This window comes from Peromyscus maniculatus, chromosome 8 (genome assembly GCF_049852395.1).
Source record: "Peromyscus maniculatus bairdii isolate BWxNUB_F1_BW_parent chromosome 8, HU_Pman_BW_mat_3.1, whole genome shotgun sequence".
Lineage (NCBI taxonomy): Eukaryota > Metazoa > Chordata > Mammalia > Rodentia > Cricetidae > Peromyscus > Peromyscus maniculatus.
In genome coordinates, this window is record NC_134859.1 from 105,521,556 (window position 1) to 105,540,894 (window position 19,339).

The 19,339-nt window shown below is 55.8% G+C and overlaps 2 protein-coding genes and 1 long non-coding RNA gene across 5 annotated transcripts; 2 read left to right on the top strand and 1 right to left on the bottom strand.

Annotated features, from left to right (window-relative positions):
- Positions 1-2,118: 2,118 nt before the first annotated feature.
- On the top strand, positions 2,119-7,239 carry Tmem235 (transmembrane protein 235). Its single transcript, XM_006990262.3, has 4 exons — positions 2,119-3,036; positions 3,594-3,674; positions 4,216-4,353; positions 5,837-7,239. The coding sequence occupies exons 1-4, from the start codon at positions 2,859-2,861 to the stop codon at positions 6,076-6,078; spliced, it is 639 nt and encodes a 212-aa protein (XP_006990324.1). The 5' UTR covers positions 2,119-2,858; the 3' UTR covers positions 6,079-7,239.
- Positions 7,240-9,328: 2,089 nt separating this feature from the next.
- LOC102905936 (uncharacterized) lies at positions 9,329-14,863 on the bottom strand. Its single transcript, XM_006990263.4, has 7 exons — positions 14,662-14,863; positions 13,140-13,223; positions 12,555-12,643; positions 11,980-12,165; positions 11,046-11,183; positions 10,694-10,886; positions 9,329-10,255 (listed from the first exon to the last, which is right to left on the bottom strand). The coding sequence occupies exons 1-7, from the start codon at positions 14,861-14,863 to the stop codon at positions 9,972-9,974; spliced, it is 1,176 nt and encodes a 391-aa protein (XP_006990325.1). The 3' UTR covers positions 9,329-9,971.
- LOC143267057 (uncharacterized) lies at positions 10,140-15,670 on the top strand. Of its 3 annotated transcripts, none has more exons than XR_013041999.1 (3): positions 10,140-10,273; positions 10,408-10,515; positions 11,007-15,670. It is a non-coding gene; the product is annotated as an uncharacterized LOC143267057 (long non-coding RNA). The 3 variants fall into 3 exon arrangements; XR_013042000.1 differs by having other exon boundaries at positions 11,294-15,670; XR_013041998.1 differs by having other exon boundaries at positions 10,408-15,670.
- The last annotated feature ends 3,669 nt before the right edge of the window (positions 15,671-19,339 follow it).

A 19,339-nucleotide genomic window follows, 5' to 3' on the forward strand; every position in this document is an offset into this window, starting at 1 on the left:
AACATCTTTCCCACACACCGCCCTGGCTGGTGCAGGCTCCCTGGGCAGCTGTCTAGACACAGGTCCTCGCCTCTCACACCCGTGCTGATGGCCCTGCTCTCCTTCCTCTAGCTCCTCCAACTCCTCTGCTGTTTATGATTTCTGAGGCCCGCTCAGCAAGTGGAGCCTCAGAAACCTGTGGGGTCCACTTGGTCTGGGACCACCTGCTGTTCCAGTTGCTGCCCCTCGTCATGGTCACTCTTCATGGATCCAGCTGAGTGCTTCCTTAGCATGTGTGAACAGAGGCGTGGATGCAGCCTTGCTTGTTCAATAAGATGAAAAGCTGTGTGTTCCTGGCCTATGCCCTCCAACTCTGGAGAGTCCTTGCATCTGCTGGGCTTAGCCAGCTTCATCTTGCATGCTGGGTAGAAGAATGGGCCTGTTGGACAGTAATTTGAGGTTCATCTTCTGTGGGAGGATGTTTGCCAGGCTCAGGAAAATGAGCTGTCGTATAGCTGATGCCCAGCTGCTGGAGGGTAATTTAGCTGACAGTTCCAACTAATTTCCCAAACTCGGGCTAGAGGCAATAGCCAGAGTTAGCCTGGAGCAGGGGGCTCATCAGCTACATGGCTTCCACTAGAAACCGACTCCTGTTCCAGCTGCAAATGTGACCTAGTTAAAGAAAAGAGGCTTGCATACAGCCTTGTTTCCATTACTCAGAACTGTACTGACTTCCCCCAGAAGCCCACCTGTCCATGACTTCTGTGATGATAGATTATGCTGGCTTTGAAGAGTCCCTGGCAGCCAGAGGTAGGCACACAGCCTGCCTAATATGGCTTACACATCTGATGAGACAACATGCAATGAATACTGACTGGGTCGTTCTAAAGCAGCACCTCTTCATACTGGGCTTGGTGTCTTTTGGGTCCAACTGGGGAAGTACGCTGGTAGAATTCATTAGAGCCACCTCTCAGGGACCAGTGCCTGCTGCCTAGAAGACAATCTAATTGGTGGCTTCTGCCGCACAGACCCAGGGTTGAAAATGAAGTGGGTATGGACTGCTCAGCAGGCCATCTTCCAGCCCTTCAGCTTTAGGGAATTACTGCAGAGATGGTGTGGATGCCTGATGCAGTCACTTCCCGCAGGGCAGCGGTGGCCTCGGGCGTGGCTGTTGTCCACCCTAACAGCTGCACTAGACCTGCTTGAGCGGTAGCTGTAACATGAACCTTTGCAACCAGCTCAGGAGCAGGGCCTCACTGGGAGGGAGGGAGGGAGGACCCTCGTGTCAATCCACATTTTCTATACAGGAGCACTGGACAGATAGAAAGCATGACTGATTCTTGCTGTTGTTACATTGTGAGATAACAGCTAGGTGGCCTCGAGTTTGCAGGATTCGCACTGATTCCTCCGCTGTAATCAGAGCTTGGGGCTGGAAAGTCTCCTTTCTCCCTTTCCTTCTGCCTTGGGAGGGCTGCAGCTCTGGGGAGCTCATTGGATTCTTGGTCTTTCCCAATCATTGAGCCACCTGGCTCCAAAGCAGGGGTATCTTCAGGATAGTGCCAGCTGCAGGGGCTGTCACACAGCAGATGTGGGCAGGGGTGGCCTGGTGTACATGTGGAAAGGACAGCCACAACATACTGGGAGGATTCTGTGACTGTCTGAATTCCACTTGAAATATTGTTTTAATAACTTTGCTAAGATTGCTTTATCTCGGGACTATATTCCTCAAGCCAAGAAGGGAAGGCTTGGCTGACCTGAGTCACAAAGCTCCTGTGTTCAAGAAAGACCACCTCCGGCCCCTGTCTGCAGGTTCTGTCCACCCCAGGGCAATGATTAGGAGCCCTCTCATTCTCCAGAATGTAACCCCGTCCATCCGGCTGCAGCTGCCTGGCTTCCTCCTGACTGAGGCCTCTTTGCCACTCATTTGCCTCTCCTGCTGCTAACATCTGACTCCTGTCCTTGAGAGGTCTTTGTGTGTCCCATAGGAGTGTGCCCTGTAGGTGAATGTCCTATAGGTGCATGCCCTGTGAGTGCGTGCCCTGTGAGTGTGTGCCCTGTAGGTGTGTGCCCTGTAAATGTCCTGTAGGTGTATACCCTGTAAGTGCATGCCCTGTGAATGTGTGCCCTGTAGGTGTGTGCTCTGTAAATGTCCTGTAGGTGTATACCCTGTAAGTGCATGCCCTGTAAATGCCCTGTGTGTGCCCTTTAAGCAAGTTGCACAGAAACAATGCTTTTTTTCCCCTGCTGCAGGGAGTGTATCCCATTGATCCTCAGAACTGATGAAAACCAGGACCCCAAGCTGAGATGTGTCACACCCTGAGTCTGTCTACACCCCCCACACACACACACCCCTCCATTCTTCTAGGAGCTATTGGTGATTGGTGCGGTGGTCCAGCCTCTGGCTGCTGCTGTATAACCCCTGGGGGCAGTCCTGGACTGACCTCTGTCCTCTTCCCAGCACCACCCAGCAGGGTGGGCATGCTTGTGTCTACCAGTTTGTGGCAACATTGGGACTTGAACCCAGCTTTGTTGTCCCCAGCTCTGCCAGGACCTTAGATTTCCCCTTGGTGAACTTGGCCAGTCACGGTGGCAGGAAAGCAGCGGTAGCTGAAGAACCTAGGGCAGCGCCTCTCCCGCCCCTGCCCGCCTCCTAGCCAGCCTGCTCCTCCACACCCCTCCCATGCCCTCCTGCTGAGTCTTCCACCTCTCCCACCGCCTAAGCCTTCATTAGCCTGGGTCAGTTCCGTCCGGAACCCTGACTGTCCCCAGCCCACAGTTCTCTTGTCTCCAGCTCCCTGCCACCCCCTGCAGGCCATCCGTAGCTCTGCTTTCCGCTCGACCCTGCATCCCTACCCGGCTGCTGCCTGGCTCTTGCCAGTATGGCCCTTCTGGCCGCCTTGTTCCTGAGCGCAGCCCTGGGCGCCCTGCTCAGCTTCGCGCTGCTGGCAGCTGCGGTGGCCAGCGACTACTGGTACATCCTGGAGGTGGCGAACCCTGGCGGCTCCGGTGGTGCGCAGCAGCTCTCCTCCCACTCTGGGCTCTGGCGCACCTGCGAAGGTGAGCTGCACCCCGAGACCCCCCCAGTCCCCCTCCCCTCCCACCTGGCCCACTTCTATCCCCGCCCTCCGGCCCTGTAACCCCCTCCTCCTACGCCTCTGTGGCACCTTGGTCTGCTCCTCAGGGAGTCTCTGAGTTCCAACCCCATCAGTCTCCCCTCAAATTGCTGGGTGACAGCGTGCTGTGGAAGGGTGTGAGGAAGCTCAAGGACAGGGTGCTGCCATCGTGGCCACGGGTGGGAAGTGGGGGGGGGGGGTGGCTGGCGCTGTGCTTCCTTAAGTCCTGAAGAGCTTTCCTCTGGGGCCTGGCTGGAAAGCGTTCCGGTGTCGTCGGGAGATGACAGGTCAGGTGGACCATGGCTCTGCTCCGTGCTTCTGAGTAACTTGGCGGTTTGTACCTCCTCAGCCTCTCCAGGTCTGGATGCCTCCATGGAGGTCAGAGGAAGAACCCCGAACCCCAGAGGCTGGGGCCCAGCTGCCAGGGCTCAGTCAGGAGTTACATAGGATCCCAAGGCTATGGCACTTGTTGCCCAGCCCCCATTTGTACCTTGATTTCAGGGAAGAACAGCTGTGTGCCCCTGGTTGACCCGTTTGCCAGTGAGAGCTTGGAAGCATCCCCCTCGATACAGCACCTTCTCTGTGAGTCCCGAGACAGTGCTACCTCTGATTCTTCAGGCAGGTCTGGGACCAAACCACGCACCCCAGCCCCCTCACTCCAGCCCACCAAACTGCTTCTGAGGCCTCAGGGACCTAAGGGTGTTCCCATCATAGCCCCCGACCTCAGACGCTGGAATACCAGCCTGCCCTGTCCTCCTCACACCTCAGTTCCTTTTCAATGGAGCTTTCCTTGCCTTTGAGGATGTGAACCAGCTCAGAGCATGACTAAGTCTCACGGGGCCCACAAATCCCCCTTTTGGACTGGCCAATTTTCTAGTTGGATGGCTATAGACAACCTACTGCCCCTGAGAGGCCTGAGGGTGGGATGGGGAGGGCACTGGCAAAGCCTCTCTCAGCCTGGCCTCAGGAAGCCGGTACCAGAAAGGGGTGGCCACTGGAAGGGTCTCGTGTTATTATGGAGATGGGCATCTGCTCAGCCCTGCTGGTGACTTGAACAGATGAAGGATCTCTGGCTCCTTAGAGGCCCGCCCCTCTGCCTGCCCCGAGCATCCTCTTCCCACAGTGCTACATCGCACCGTCATGGTCGTCCTGCCTCTGAGCCTCGTCCTCATCGTGTGTGGCTGGGTCTGCGGCTTGCTCAGCTCCCTGTCCCGGAGTGTTCCTCTGCTGCTCCTCACTGGCTGCTACTTCTTGCTAGGGGGTAAGTCGAGGTCCCTTGGAGGATATTGGAACTGCGGATCTTGGGAGTGGGTCTGTGACTCTCATTGACCTCTACCCTGGCCCCCATTCCCCTCTGAACATTGGGGAGCCCCCGCTCCCCAGCAGAGACACCCTAGGGCTGGCTGAGGGCCAGGGCTTCTGGGTGGGGTCTGGATGCACAGGAACACCAGCGTGGAGCTTCTTGGCCCGGGAGACTTCAGGGTCTCCATGGTAATTGCAGGACCAGCTCTGTGGGCAGACAGTGCAAGAAGATGTGGGACTTGACCCCATCTTCCTCGCTCCTTCCAGCTGAGGGGTCGAGGCAGCAGGGCAAGCAGGGCCGTATTATCCTTGGCTCTTACTCCCCTAGTCCCAGGCTATGACTAGCCACAGCACCAGGCCAAGAGCTCCCTGGTGGCTCCTCAGGGCCACTTCAGCAGGCTTCCAGAGCCAGAGGGAAACTGATGCTCAGGTCCCCTCGAGTGCCTCTGGTACAGTCTGTTCCAGCCACCCTAGGCGAGCGGTCATCAAAAGTGGGTAGGTGGCCCTGTGGGTCCGTCCCCAGCAGCCTCTGGGCCAGGTTTGTGCTGGTCTGTGCTCAGGCCAGTCCTACTCTCACGGCTATGACTACACTGATGAGATCTTCCAGACAAGCCTGCTTCCCTCCAGGGGACACTGGGCTCTTCAGGAGACCTTTGTTAGGAGTGGGATGGACCTGACAGAGGGAACCGCAGCCACAGACTAATGAGACAGGCAGATGTTCAGACCCAGGTCTCTGGAGAGTGAAATCGGGGTAATCAAAATATCTGCTATAGCCTTGACCCAGGAGACTGAGTGCAAAATCCAATTAGAAGGCACAGGAAGCTACCAACTGTACTGGGGTTGGGATTCTAAGTGGAAACTCCACAGTGACATGGAGCCTCTGCATTTTCCTTCAAGTACAAATACTGGTAGAGGCACTGGTGGAGTACAGACACTAGAAGGCAGCTTCTAGGGGAGGCTGGCCACAGCTTTCCTGCCCTCAGAGGGAAAGGAGCTGGGGGCTGGGGTCCCCCAAGTCAGGATAGCAGGAGCAGAGGCAGATGGATCTGGAGTTGTCAGCCAAGGCTTCAGGGACCAGCTGGGAGGCATGCTGTAAGAGGGCTAAGGCTGGAGGACAGGTCGCCATTCCAGGGAGCTGGGTGCTGCAGGTGTAGTGGGCGACAGACAACAGCTGTATTGGCGCCTGGGGAGCCTGAGAGTGTGGCCATTCCACTGTGTGTGCATGCCCACCACATCCCTACCTCTCCCAGAGTACAGTGCGTCAGGTTCTGCTTCCCATGCTCCCACAGACCAAACCTGTGGCTTTTGTTGCAGGCAGTTATAAATCCCCCCTCCCCTCCCTCCCCACCACACTGCCCAAGGGCTGGTGAGGAGGGAGTGGAGACCTAAAGTTGGGTCTGCTGGTGACACATGGAGCAATCTTGCTGCCCCTCTCTCCCCAGGTGCCCTGACCCTGGCAGGGGTCAGCATCTACATCAGCTACTCACACCTGGCATTTGTGGAGACTGCCCGCCTGTATGGTCTGCAGCACGTGCAGAGTGTGAACATCAGCTTCGGCTGGTCACTGGCCCTGGCCTGGGGCTCCTGTGCCTTGGAGGTGCTCAGTGGTGCCCTCCTGCTCACAGCTGCCCGGTTCCTCAGCCTGAGCCAACGCCCAGGAATGCCCCACTGCGTGATCATCTGAGTCCCAGGCGGCGGGCTGTGTGGAGAAGGAAGTGCACTCTTGGCCCTTGCTGGAACCCTGACTAGGAGGGTGCCCTGGGGATGGCATGCTGGGGAAGTACTCTTTCCACTTCAGCTGGACACGAGAAAGGCAGATGATAGCCAGCGTCTCAAGTCATGGCACAGTCTGCTGGGGTGCCTCAGGGTTCTGGGTGCTCAGGGCATGCTCTTGCTCTGGGGGCGCAGACCACTCCAACCCTCAGGAGCTGAGACAGTCCCAGTCTGTGCTAGGAGCTGCCTGAGTGCTTCCTGAGCACTTCCTTACCTCTCTATCCCTAGTCATCCTATGCCACAGAGAGGGAGACTGAGGCCAGAAACCCGAGAACAGATGGCAGATCCGGGTGTCACTGCAGTTCGACACCTGGGTTCTGTTTTGTTCCCTCTCCCAAGGGGAGGTTGATGGGAGGAGGCTTGGGGCTGAATGGGAGGGTACAGTCTAGGTTTGTTTTCAAGCCACCAAGTGGGTTACTTACTTGAGTGCTTCCAGGCAGGGTGGACCTTCGCGTCTCAGTCCTTGTCTTGGTACAGGCTGCTGCCCTGCTGGCCTGGTACTTCCTCTTTACAGCAACAACCAGGAGGCTGTCTGAGACTGGCCACAGTTGGGGTGAGCTGGGGCCATGCCTGGCCTGCCTCCTGGTTGCCTGCATCTCTACTTGTGCTAGATTTGGCTGCAGGTGTGGATGGGTCAGCTCACAGGCTGCCTGCAGCCTACTCCCTGTTGGGGACAACATAGGTGGGAACTGAATCATCTCTGGCCACGTAAGAGGGGGCAGACCTGTGTTTGCGTGACTGGACAGTGGATGGCTGTTAGGTTAGGGGCTGTGCAGTACCTGAAATCCCCAAATAGCCCTGATTCTGGTGCAGGCTCTTCCTTTGGGGTATGCACTAGGGAAGGTAGTCCTTGTCAAGGCTTGGTCCCAGCAGTGTCCCCAAGTCACTTTTGATTGCCTCTAAGGATATGGGAAGGTCCTGGGGAGCAGGGGAGTACTTTGTAGGGTTTAATGTGACCTACTGAGGGCAAAGGTCTGGAACTGATGGCGACCTCCCTTCCAATTTGTGTTCTAATCTTTGCCATTCCATGTAGGAGCACTGCTAAGTGTCTGAATAAATCAGCTGCAATGTATATATTTTTCTCTTTCTGTGATGTGTATTATTTTGGGGAGGGGCACAGGGACAAAGCCTCACTACGTAGGCCTCAACTCATGCCTCCTGCCTCAGCCTCCCTGGTGCTGAGATTTCTGGTATACATCACCAGGGCCAGCTTAGAATTCTTCAAAATAGGTAATACATACTCATTTCTCATGAGTTAGAAGGGTGGACACACACCAGTGTGTGTTTCTGGTCATCACCGATGTGTGCACTTTGTCAGATCCTGCAGCTTCAACTGCCTTCTTCCTAGCTCCAGAGATGGAGAGGAGTCTCGGGCCTGAGCAGGATCTGGGCTGGCTCACCGGGAGCTGGAGGAAAGTTACAGCCTCTCCCTGGCTGGCTTCATGAACATTTGTTGAGGTATCTGTCTGCTGGAAGCCAGTTTGTGAATTCCGGGCCCACTGAATGTGGGTGGCTTTAAGCTTCCAGGTGACACTGGGGAAGACCCACACAATGGCTGTGAAGACCTCCACAGCTGCCTGCGGGTGTGTGCCTCTGCACAAGGGCATGTGGCCAGACAGGGCTTACTGAAGCTAGCTGAGGCCTTTGCACTGATGGACCAGTCTTCTTAGTCACTGGCCCAAGGGTTTTGTCTTGGTTCACGGTTCACTGGGTAGCTGGGCGATGAGACCCAGGTGAAAAGGTAGGCAAGTGCTGCCTGGGAGGAGTCAGCAGCTCAGAGCTGACGCGAACAGACGACAGCAGCTCCGGTGGAACCATGTATCTCACACGGAGAGCAGAGACAAGTGAGGAGCTTGCCCACGAGACAAAAGCCAGCCGCTGTGGCAGCCAGGCCTCACAGGCAGGGGACTCACCCTCCATGTGAGTGTGCCTCAGTTCCTGCAGCCAAATGTGGGCCCAGCCAGGGGCCCCCCAGCAGCACAGGGCTCCCTACCTCTGAACCCACTGTCTGCAAATGCCCTGCTGTCCCCTTTCCTCCGCCATTTGTCCTCTGATGTCACCAGAGCCTGAACCATACGGATTCAGTGTTTCCTGGATGCAGACTTCATCCCAGCCAGCATCCATACATTACAGCAGCAGCCTCCGGATGGCTGGAAAACGGTCCCTCCCCTTCAGGTCCTTTTCTGACACACCAAGTCTGGACTGACCTGGGGATACATAGGGAAAGGCAGACAATGCCTCATAGGTCCTGCCTCAGCCTCTCAGTCGCTGGTGCTAGGGGGAGCCAGCTGCACTGGGAGCCAGCTGCACTGGGAGCCAGCTGCACTGGGAGCCAGCTGCACTGAGGCTGGGGTGAGAAGAGGCTTGCCCAGACAGACGGGTACAAGGCCGGGGGTACAACAAGCCACCATGGAGGCAGATGGCTCACACAGAGCATTCATTGATTAGGAAAGCTCAAACCAAGCCTAAGCTAACCCCTCAGTTCCTAAGACCAGAAACTGAGAACCCGTGAGGTATTCCTGCAGGCTTGAGGTACCAGCTTGTCGGGGGACGTTCCTTCCCCAGCAGTGGATTAGTTAGTGCATAGTGTCTGTCTCCTGAAGGCAGTATGGGAAATCAAAGGAGAAGGCACTGCTTTACGCTCTACCACCACCTCAGACACAGGAGAAAAGCTCTGGGCCCTGGGGAGCCCCAAACACAGGAGTCTTGTGAGGGGTGAGGAGAGACAGTCCCCTGCGGCAGCTCCTGCTCTTCTTCAGGTGTGATCGCTGCAGCCCAAACTGTCCACCACATCATCCTGCACACCATGGCAGCCTCTTAACCATCTCCACCTGGAACTGGAGTTATGGTAGGGAGCAGCCAAGCAGGTGATGGGAATCGAACCCAGGTCCTCTGAAGGAGCAGCCAATGCTCATAACTGCTAAACCATCTCTCCAGCTCCAATACTGAAATTATTTTTCATTTTATTTTTTGTGTATGAGTGTTTTGTGTGCATGTATGGATATGTATTATATGCATGCCTGGTGCCAGTGGAGGCCAAAAGAGGGTGTCAGATCCCCTGGGACTGGAGTTAGAGATGGTTGAGCCACTGTGTGGGTGCTGGAACTCGAACCTGTTGCGTCTGTCATGTATTTAACCAGGACATAAAGGTAACCAACACAGCTCCTTCAATACTTTATTTTACAGTCCATCTCTGATAACTCTGCCAATCACGTAAGGATCTGTTTGTTTGGAGATAGGGTCTCATGTAGCCCAGACTCACATCAAAGTCTGTGTAGCTGAGAACGACCTTGAATCCTCCAGCATGCTAGGATTGCAGATGCGAGTCAACGCACCTGTTTATACAATGCTGGGGATTGAACTCGGGACTCATGCACACCAGGCAGCAGCCATACATGTCTCAGCCCTAAGATCTGTTTCTCTCTCTCTCTCTCTTTCTCTCTCTCTTGGTTTTTTGAGACAGGGTTTCTCTGTGTAACTGTCCTGTAACTTGCTTTGTAGACCAGGCTGGTTTCGAACTCACAGAGATCCACCTGCCTCTGCTTCCCAAGTGCTGGGATTAAAGGCGGACGCCACCACTGCCTGACCATTTCCTTCTCTTGATGTTCACCCACATCTTATCCCAGCCTATGCCTGGTTATTCCTGACTGAATGAGGCCGTCACATGAGAGTCGCTGGAGGAAACCAGAGGCTGAGTGGTGTCATCATCCCCCAGAAGGACCGGCCTTCACCAGGCTAATGGTTTTGGGCCCCTTATTCCCCACTTCAATCCTAGCCAGGGCACAGGGTTCCTGCTCCCCGACCTCAGGGCATCAACTCTCTCAGTACAAACTCCCACTTCCTCAGCACCAGTTCCGTGTCCTGAGCAGATACGTCTCGGTGCCACACAGTCCGCACAGAGTGTTCCGTCCAGGGGAACAGCAGCACGCTCACGGCACAGCCAGTCCGAGCTACCTCCTCGGCGCTCACAGCCTGCAGGCGCTGGCACAGCTCTCCAGGAGGCAGCCCGGCCACCTGCACCAGCACCATGTTGGTCTCCACGGCGGCAGGATCCACAGAGCAAATGGGTGATGCCAGGTCCTGGAGTCCTGGAGCCAGACACGGTGGTGAGTACACCCCAGCCCCGGGCCAACTCCGGGCCCCCACCGGAGCTGCCCCCAGGGGGCAAGCAGACCCTGAGTCCTGAGGTGGCATTTGGGAACATGAGTTGAATCCTGCTTTCTACTTCTCTGGGTCTCAGATGTGGGGACGTCAAAGGACTGTTATGAAAATTTAGAAAATGCACAGAAGACCCACATTGGAGGCTCCACGCTGTCTTGGCCCCTGACTCAGCTGGGTGCATCCCTATGTGAGTGGCCCACGGAGTAGGGCCTGCTGAGGCAAGAAGACCCAGGTCCCATCCTAGAAGCTTGCTAGAGGCTTGGGGGTGCAGATCTGCTGGGGACCTGGTCCTGCTGCTGGGGACATCTAGGCCCAGATGGTAGGGAGCAAAGGGGGCGGGGCGGGGCGGGGGCTGGTCCAGGCACCTGTAGCGAATCTCTGGGCCTTCTCATGGTCCCTTGGCAGCACCTCCTCTGCCTCAGCCAGTCCCACCAGGGCAGCCGCAGCCAGTACTCCAGCCTGGCGCATGCCTCCACCCAGGGCTTTGCGGAGGCGCCAGGCTTCTTCAATGAAGTCCTTGGATCCCCCTACCAGAGCCCCCACCGGGGCACCGAGGCCCTAAGGGAAGAGAGGAAAGGCTCCTGGAGGTGGGGAGGGGTGCGTGCTGCACAGTTCAGGGCCGGCAGGGCCGGCAGGCTCTGGAAGGCCCGGAGCTCAGGGGTCCAACTGTACCCTCAGGGGTGCCCACACCGCCCTGCCTCTGGAAGGTCAGCCTACCTTGGAGAAACAGAAGGATATAGAGTCGCAGTGCTCCACAAGGCGGGCAGGGGGCACACGCAGAGCCACGGCTGCATTCATCAACCGCGCCCCGTCCAGGTGGACCCGGGCTCCATAGGTGTGGGCCAGAAGGCGCACCTGGGGCAAAGGTCAGGCAGAGGTCAGAGGGGCCGGTGTAGGGAGGGCATCTGGACTTGGCATCATTTTTTAAAAAGATTTTGTATTTTATTATTTTTATTATTAATTAGTCTAGGATGTGTCTGCACGTGGATGTGTACATGCGTGCAAACTCCTGTGGAAACCAGAGGCACTGGAGTCCCCAGGAGCTGGAGTTACAGAACATCATGAGTTGTCTGGTGTGGGTGCTGGGCACTGAATTCAGGTCTTCTGGAAGAGCAGCAACTGCTTTTATCCACTGAGTCATCTCAAGATTTCTTTTTATTTTATGTGTTTGTGTGTGGGTGTGTGCCATGGGTGGTGGTGTGCCTATGGAGGCCAGAAGAGGGTACCGGGTCCCCTGAAGCTGCAGTTACAGGTGTTTTGATGCAGCCAAACTCAGGTCCTCTGGAAGAGCAGCAACTCTTCTTAACCCCTGAACATGTCTCAGGATTCCCCCGAGCTGGGCATCTTGAGGAACCATGAGGGCTCTCGAGTCAGAAGCCTGGTGGCTCTGTGTATTTGGGACCTGAGAAGTCACCCTGTGCTGCACACATGTGATGTTTCTGTGCCCAAGACAGACCAAGAGCCTGAAGCCAGAGTGATGAACCCCATGCCATTTCAGCCTGGACCAACACATTCCCCTCTGACAGTCAGACCACTGATGGGTGCCCATAGCATGTGTCAGAGGGGATTTGTCCCTAGGGATAGGGACTGTGCAGGGGCACAGGAAGTCAAGAGTACGCTGGCATTGGGGCCCGGCTGAGTGGGAGCCTACCTGGCGGAGGTAGTCGATGGGGAGCACCCGGCCCCCGGCACTGCTGTGTGTGTTCTCCAGACACACAAGCTCGCAGACTGGATGGTAGGAGCTCCCGAAGCCCCGACTGAGTGCCCGCTCTAGCTCATTCAGGTCCAGGGTGCCATGGGGCATGTCTGGGAGGGGGTGGGAATGCACCCCAGCAATCTGCAGGTGGGAGAGGACACTGGATCAGGTGGGTCCAGCGGCACCCCCAGGTAGGAAGTTTGCTCTGCAGTAGGAGCCACCTCTGGGACCCAGAGCCTTTGCTCTGAGCACCTGCACGCAGCATCCTGCTTTTCTGTTCAGATGTCCTCCTTTGGCTTCTTTCTGGAGTGCTAGTGCTCCATCTGCCCACTAGGGGGCAGTAAGGCACCAAGGCAGAGGAGCAAATCTGGGCCCAGACCTTCCCTCCCATCTCCCTTTCTTGCTTCCCTGTGCCCTCCCCTTCCTCCCTAGTGGTTCCAGCCTGGTGCCTGGGAAGCAGGTGCCTACCTTGGCATCCCAGCTGGCTGGAGGATGTCCAAAGTCCCAAGGGAGTGGTGCCCGGTCCTTACCTGAGCCACCCCGCCCTGCTCATAGACGTGGAGATGGCATTCTTGCCCAAGGAGGACCTGGGAACCCCGGCGCCGGCAGTGACCCATCACTGAGATAGATGGGAGGAGGGCAGGACTTGGAACTGGGTCCAAGAGGGTTCCACTGCCCCTGCTCAGTGTGGCCAGGCTGAGCTGGAGCCCCAGTGAACTCAGACTATCAGTTAGGACGCACACCCCTCAAGATACCTCACTGCCATGTGTTGAAAAGGCTGGCGTGCTACACGACCCTGGGATGGCTTTGCTGTAAATGCTGGGCATTAACAACCTGCATCAGAGCCCCGTGCCCCAGTGCAGAACACTTGCAGCAGGGAAGAATAACGGAGTGCCGTCCCCGGGAACAGGCAGTCCAGGGCACTGCAGTGGCCAGGCCCCCTCAGAAGCCTGAGGAGGAGGAAGAGCTAGGGAGTGGCAGAGACTTGCAGACCTCACCCTCCTGTTACCATCTGCCAGGATGCTCCATTGGCTGCATCCGAAAGAAACCCAGGAATGTGAGAATGCATCCACCAGAGCCGCAAACCCCGGCTCAGAGGGTGGGTGGACACTCACCAGAGATAAGGTTGGCCATGGTGTTGGTGGGCACAAACAGGGTCCGCTCCACCCCAAACAGCTCTGCAGCCTTTTCCTGCAGTTCTGGGAAGGGAGAAGGGAGGGTGGGGTGAGAATGTCTTATCAACAGTTGCTCAGAGCCACTGTACCCTGGTACAGTTCAAGGTGCACTTGTTACGGGGTGTGATGGTCTGTACTTGTAGTTCCAGGGCTCTGCTGAAGCAGGAGGATGGCTGAGTTTGATAGCAGCCTGAGCTACATAGCAAGACCTTGTCCTAAACCCCTCCTCCTAAAAAGTGCATGTGTTCCTGTGAGAGCCTACGGCCCATGGCAGGGCTTGGAGCCCACCTCCCCTCCCTGTGGTCTGTGCTGCTGGTAACCACGTGCCATGTCCAGAGGCCCCTCTGTCAGGCCTCTGCATGTTACCTCCTCCTGGGCCACGGTCCTCTGCCTCAGGCCACCGAAACTCTCTTGTGGTTTGAACTCCGTTTCCCACCCAACCTCACACCTGTTTTTCTTCCTTTCCCATCAGCCCCGGCAGGTGAGGCCCTGCGGTTTCCCTGCAGACTTCCTCTCCACATCACCACGGAAGAAGAGTCTCTGGGGAGCTGGCAGGGCATCACGGGTGCAGCTGGTGGGTGAGTGAAAGGCCTGTCTCAAGCCCATGGTGGCTTCCCTCTGTGGCATGGCATCCAGGGCTGGAGTGATCTAGACTGTGTCCCCACCTGCACCCTGGACGCTTCCACTCATCCTTCAGGGAGCTCTGTTCTTTCCTCCTCCCAGTCCCTGGTTGGAAAGGCATCCTCCCCAGCCTCCAGAAGGCCAGCACTCCCCCAGCCTTGATGTGGGGACCTGTTTACACCCCAGGTGTCGGCTCAGCAGAGTAGCTCAGCATCTTTGAAGTTCCTGGTAACAACCCCAGTAATCTCTGGGCCCACAAACAGGCCTCCAGGGGTCAAAGTGGTGATCTCTGGTTTATCTCTGGATCCCTTAAAGCTGTACACACCCCAGCAACACTAGAAGTCACTTTTAACAGTGACTATCAACCCCGGTTATGAAATTCTGTCCCTGGGAAGGTGCAGCGAGCCCAGAAACCTTCGCTCGATTGGTTTTGTCTCTGTGAAGTCAGTCAGTGAATGCAGGAGAGTAGTCACAAGTCATCAGTCAGACCTTCTCAACCCCTGGTTCTTCCCTGTTCCTGATACGGGCCACCTCAGAGCCTTTCTTTGCAAGACTGGACAACACCCATCTGGGCATTTGGGTAACAGTGGCCAAAAATCACCCGGTGTTATTAGGCAGATTCTGGCTCCCTAAGTCCAAAGCGGAGCTCAGGAGTCTGCATTACCAAGGATCTCCCAGAGAACGACCAGGGGCGCAGGGTGCACCAACTAGCCTGTGGGCGCGTCCTCACATGCCACGTGAGCCATTATTCTGCGTCCACACTGTCCTCCTCTCAGCACCACGGAGAGCGCCCCGGGGTCACCGCGAGGACCCCTACCCCGGGCCTGCTCGCCCGGCTCACCGCGGACTGTGGGGTCTTCGCCGTAATCGTCATCTCCCACGAGCGCCTCGGCCATGGCGCGTCTCATGGCCGGCCCTGGCCGGGTCACTGTGTCGCTGCGCAGGTCTACCACCTGAGCTGGGACCCCCGCCCAGTTCCCAGACCACCGCGCCCAGGGCACCCTGAGCCCCGGGACTGCGGCTCGGGCCAGTCTGCGGAGCATGGCTGCAGCACCCGCCTTGCTCGCTTGTAGGAGCCGTGGACACTCTCTTCCGGGCCTGCGGGGTATCGGTGAGGCTGGACTACTCTGACCCGGCACAGACTGGAGCTGGGTAGGCCCAGGGCACTCTGGGAGTCGTAGTTCTCTCTGGAGCTTTATACAGTATGGTGAGTCCCGCAGCGTGCTGGGAATTGTAGTTCGTGTTCGCCGTGCAGAGAATTTGGGATGACAGTTCCTTGCTTAGCTGAAGGGGTCATCTTTTATGTAGCTGACGTCCAGGTGACTTCTAGTGTGTACCTGGCACTGCTCGTGACACTGCAAATTTAACTTAGTTAAGCGTCCCAGCCACTAAACAACCTGGGTGCTTGGAATACGGCTGAGCCATCTCTCCAGCCCCTCACGGTCCTTGTTTCACATGGGAGGAAACACACTGCAAACGCTGCTGTGAGTTCCTGAAGTCCAGGAATCATAAATGGTACCATGTCGCCCCTTAAGAGTCTTTTCAATTTTTGTCTTCTGAAACAGGGTCTCATGTATCCCAGGCTAGTTTTAGACTCACTGCGTAGCCTAGGTGACCTTGAACTTCTGACTGTCCTGCTTAGGATTGCAGGTGTGTGCCAACGTGCCCAGACTATGCTGTGTTGAGAGCTGAATTTAGAACTTTGTGTATGCTAGGCAAGCATTCTACCGAATGGGATACATCTCCAGTGCTCTCTCTCTCTCTCTCTCTCTCTCTCTCTCTCTCTCTCTCTCTCTCTCTCTCTCTCTCTCCTCTTTCCCTAAATAAAAATGAATTTAAAACTTTTAAAATGATGTGTGTATGTGTGTGGGTGATGTATGTGCACATAAGTGTAGTTGCCCATTGGGGGCCAGAAGAAGGCTTTGGACACCCTGGAGCTGGAGTTACAGGTGTGGGTACTAGTAACCAAACTCAGGTTCTCTGCAAGAGTAGTATGTGTTTTTTAGTGTTGCACCATCTCTCCAATACCTGTTTTGGGGTTGTTTGTTTTTTGAGACAATCTCATGCTGTAGACAATCATACTAACCTAGAACTCACTCTGCACAATCCCCCTGCCGCTTCGCAAGTGCTGGGATTGCAAGAATGAGCCACCATGTCCAGCCTTTGATATGGTTTTACCGGGCACTAACTAGGTGCCAGGCAGGGGACACAAGAATGTCTTCACCTGGGGCTGGAGGTATAATCTCCCAGGGTGTAATGGGAAGCAGAGTCACAGAGGTATGTAGAAATCCTCTTCCTCCCTACACCATTGCCTTGAGAGACAAGATGCTTTCATGGAAGTCATGCCCAAGAACACTGTGTGACAGACCACCTACGTAGCAAGTATGCGGCCCTCGGATTGATTCCCCGGCACTGCAAAAGATAGGCCGTGTGGTGGCTCGTGCCTGTAATCCCAGTCCTTTGGGAGGCTGAGGCAGGAGGATAGTTGAGAGTTTCAGGCCAGTCTGCACTAGAGTGAGAGACTCTGTCTCAGAAAAGCAAGGAAAATAAGATCCCCACTCCACTCCCAGCTGTGTGTCCGGAAACAAGCTGTGCTCAGGGTCCCTACTATGGCGAGGGCGGGAGGCTCTGCTCTTCCGGTACTGACCCTGTGCCAGGCTCCTGGGAGAGTTTGCTGCTAGCCTGATGTTGGAGCTGCAAGGCCCTGGAGCTTGGTGCTTCTGTTGTGGGGTACACTCTGACTTACCGGGACCAAAGAGTGACCTTCCCTCATACAGGGAGGTTGGGGACTCAGGCCTGCTAGTTGTCTGTGGTGGGTTGGGAGCAAGCCAGTCTGAAAAGGGCCTCATGGAGCAGAAGCCCATACCTAACAAGGTACCTCTCAGGGCTTTCATCCTGACTCAGATGCTGTCCAGGTCCCCTCTCTGTCACTCTGTCTTCCTCCTGCTGTGTCTGCCAGTGGTGTGTTGGGAGGGAGCAGCCGCCAGGCAGGCTTCCTGGAGGAAGCAACCATTTTTGATGAGAGGGCAGTGTACTAAGCAGGAGATGGAGGAAGGGAGAGTTACTGGGGCCACAGTAAGGTGGCAGACCCTGTTGGAAGTCCAGGGGGCTGGAGAAGTGAGGAGAGGTGAGACGCAGCCCAGAGGCCACCTGCAGGGACAGAGCCAACTCTGAGGGGCTCTTCCCCTCTCCCAAACCCCTAGCAGAGCCATCCTAAAAGGGTGCAAGGTCAAGTCCCTGTAGGCCTGGGGCCCCAGGGCCTTCCACCTAATAGAAAGGCCCCCTGCTTCCCCATAGCAGGGTGCTCTGGCCCTGACCCACAAGCTCTGCCTAATTCCCGAATTCCAGTCCTTAGAAAACAAGCCCTTATCTCATTGTCTGGCTCCAGCACTTCTGCTGGGAAATGGGGGGCGGGAGCGAAGACTCCATGGGAAGGGGGGTGGATGGGCTGGGAGCAGCCATGGGAGCTCTCAGGGGAGAGAGGGGACAAAAGAGCAAGCACCTCCCTTTGATGGCAGAACCAGAGAATGGCCACCTGCTTGTAACCCTCTCAGAAACTACAAGGCCTTCCCAAGGGGGCTCCCTGCCAATCATTAAGCAGTGGTGGGAAGGGGAAACAGGGCATAAGGCTTGAGGACCCCGCCCAGGTGACAGCTGGACCACTAGCTTTTGTCCTTCCCAGTGGGTCTGTCTCCCCATGGAGGCATATTCTTCTCAGGGTTGTAGGACAGACAGTTTCTATTGCTAGGTCCTCCTGTCTGGTGCCTGAGTGTGGACAACCAGGTGTGTGTGGAGGAGACTCTACCTGAGCTCAGCCTGGGTGTCTCTCTCCTCTCTGTCTCTGTCTCTGTCTCTATCTCGTGTGTGTGTGTGTGTGTGTGTGTGTGTGTGTGTGTGTGTGTGTGTGTGTGTGTGTGTGCTCTGTGTATGTATCTGAGTGTGTATCTGTATGGATTGTGTGTGTGTATATTTGAATGAATTGTCTATGCTAGCATGTGTGTATATGTACATGTATATGGGTGGATCTGTGTGCATCTCTGTGCATACACATGTTTGCATGCTTCCTAGCTGTACCTGAGGTTTGAGTCATCCTGCTGAGTGGCCAGGAGGTAGACGGACTCCCTGGCAGGCAGGCAGATAGGGGTGGGGTCCTTAACTAGGTAACTAGTGGCAGATTTCGGAGATGGCCATCTTCCTCCTCAACCTCCTGACGAGACCAAAGCTTCTGTCTCCCACTGTTTGGCACCCTGCTGATGGACAGGTTTTGAGGCTCTGAATCAGGACATAGCACACAACAGTTCTGGGCTACCCAACTCTCCTAGCTTTCTTCAAACTGACCAACCCTAAATTAGGGATGGGACACGTCAGAGGCTCTCCAACCCGCAGGCCTGGACAAGACACGGGGTTTTTGGCCGCTCTGCACGTCGCCCAGCTCTGCACATCGCCCAGTACACACCTTCCCCTACCTGTGGATCCTGTCTGCCACGCTGGAGGTTTCTCTGCGGCTGCCAGTTGTGTTCCAAACCTTTCTGCCTTTTCATTTTTCTTCTTTTTTCTTTTTGGTTTTTCAAGATAGAGTTTCTCTGTGTAGTTTTGGTGCCTGTCCTGGATCTCCCTCTGTAGACCAGGCTGGCCTCGAACTCATAGAGATCCGCCTGGCTCTGCCTCCCGAGTGCTGGGGTTAAAGGTGTGTGCCACCATGCCAGGCCTGCCTTTTAATTCTTGCACAGTGTCATTTGTAGACTGTATCACTGGTGAGAGCTGGGGACAAGTCACCTTCTCTTTTTTTTTTCTTTTTTTTTTTTTAGCTGAGGATCGAACCCAGGGCCTTGCGCTTGCTAGGCAAGCACTCTACCACTGAGCTACATTCCCAACCCCAGCCACCCTCTCTGAGTAGGGTAAGGAATCTCCTCCTGAGCCAGCTCCTTTTGTCTTCTGGCTTTTTCCTGGTCTCTGGCTGACCCGTCCCTTTTTCTCTCTAATTATGGCCTGTTTGCAGTTGTTAGTGCTAAAGAGTCCCCACTGCAGAGGTCACGGGGTCACCTCACCTTGCCCGTTGTCTCCTTCTCTTCACAGCCAGTACTCTGGGCAGGATGGCCTGAGTGCCTGCCATACTTGGCCCTTTTATTTGGTGTTTATGTGCATGTGTGTGTGCGCGCACATGTGCGTGTGCGTGTGCGTGTGCGTGTGCGTGTGTGTGTGTGTGTGTGTGTGTGTGCACACGCATGTGCACGTACACATGCACATGGAGCCTAGAGGTCAACCTCACATGTCATTCCTCTGGTGCAGCCCACATTATTTTTGAGACAGAGTCTCTCACTGGGACCTGGGGCTCACCGATTAGGGTAGGCTGTCCAAATCCTAGGAATTGCTTGTCTCTGCTTCCCCAGAGCGGGGATTTCAAATGCTGGCCACCATTACAGCTTTTTACAGAGTACAGGGATGGTACCCAGGCCCTTGTGCTTACAAGACCGGCCCTTTACCAACTCAGCCATCACTCCAGCCACTCCTCACCCAAC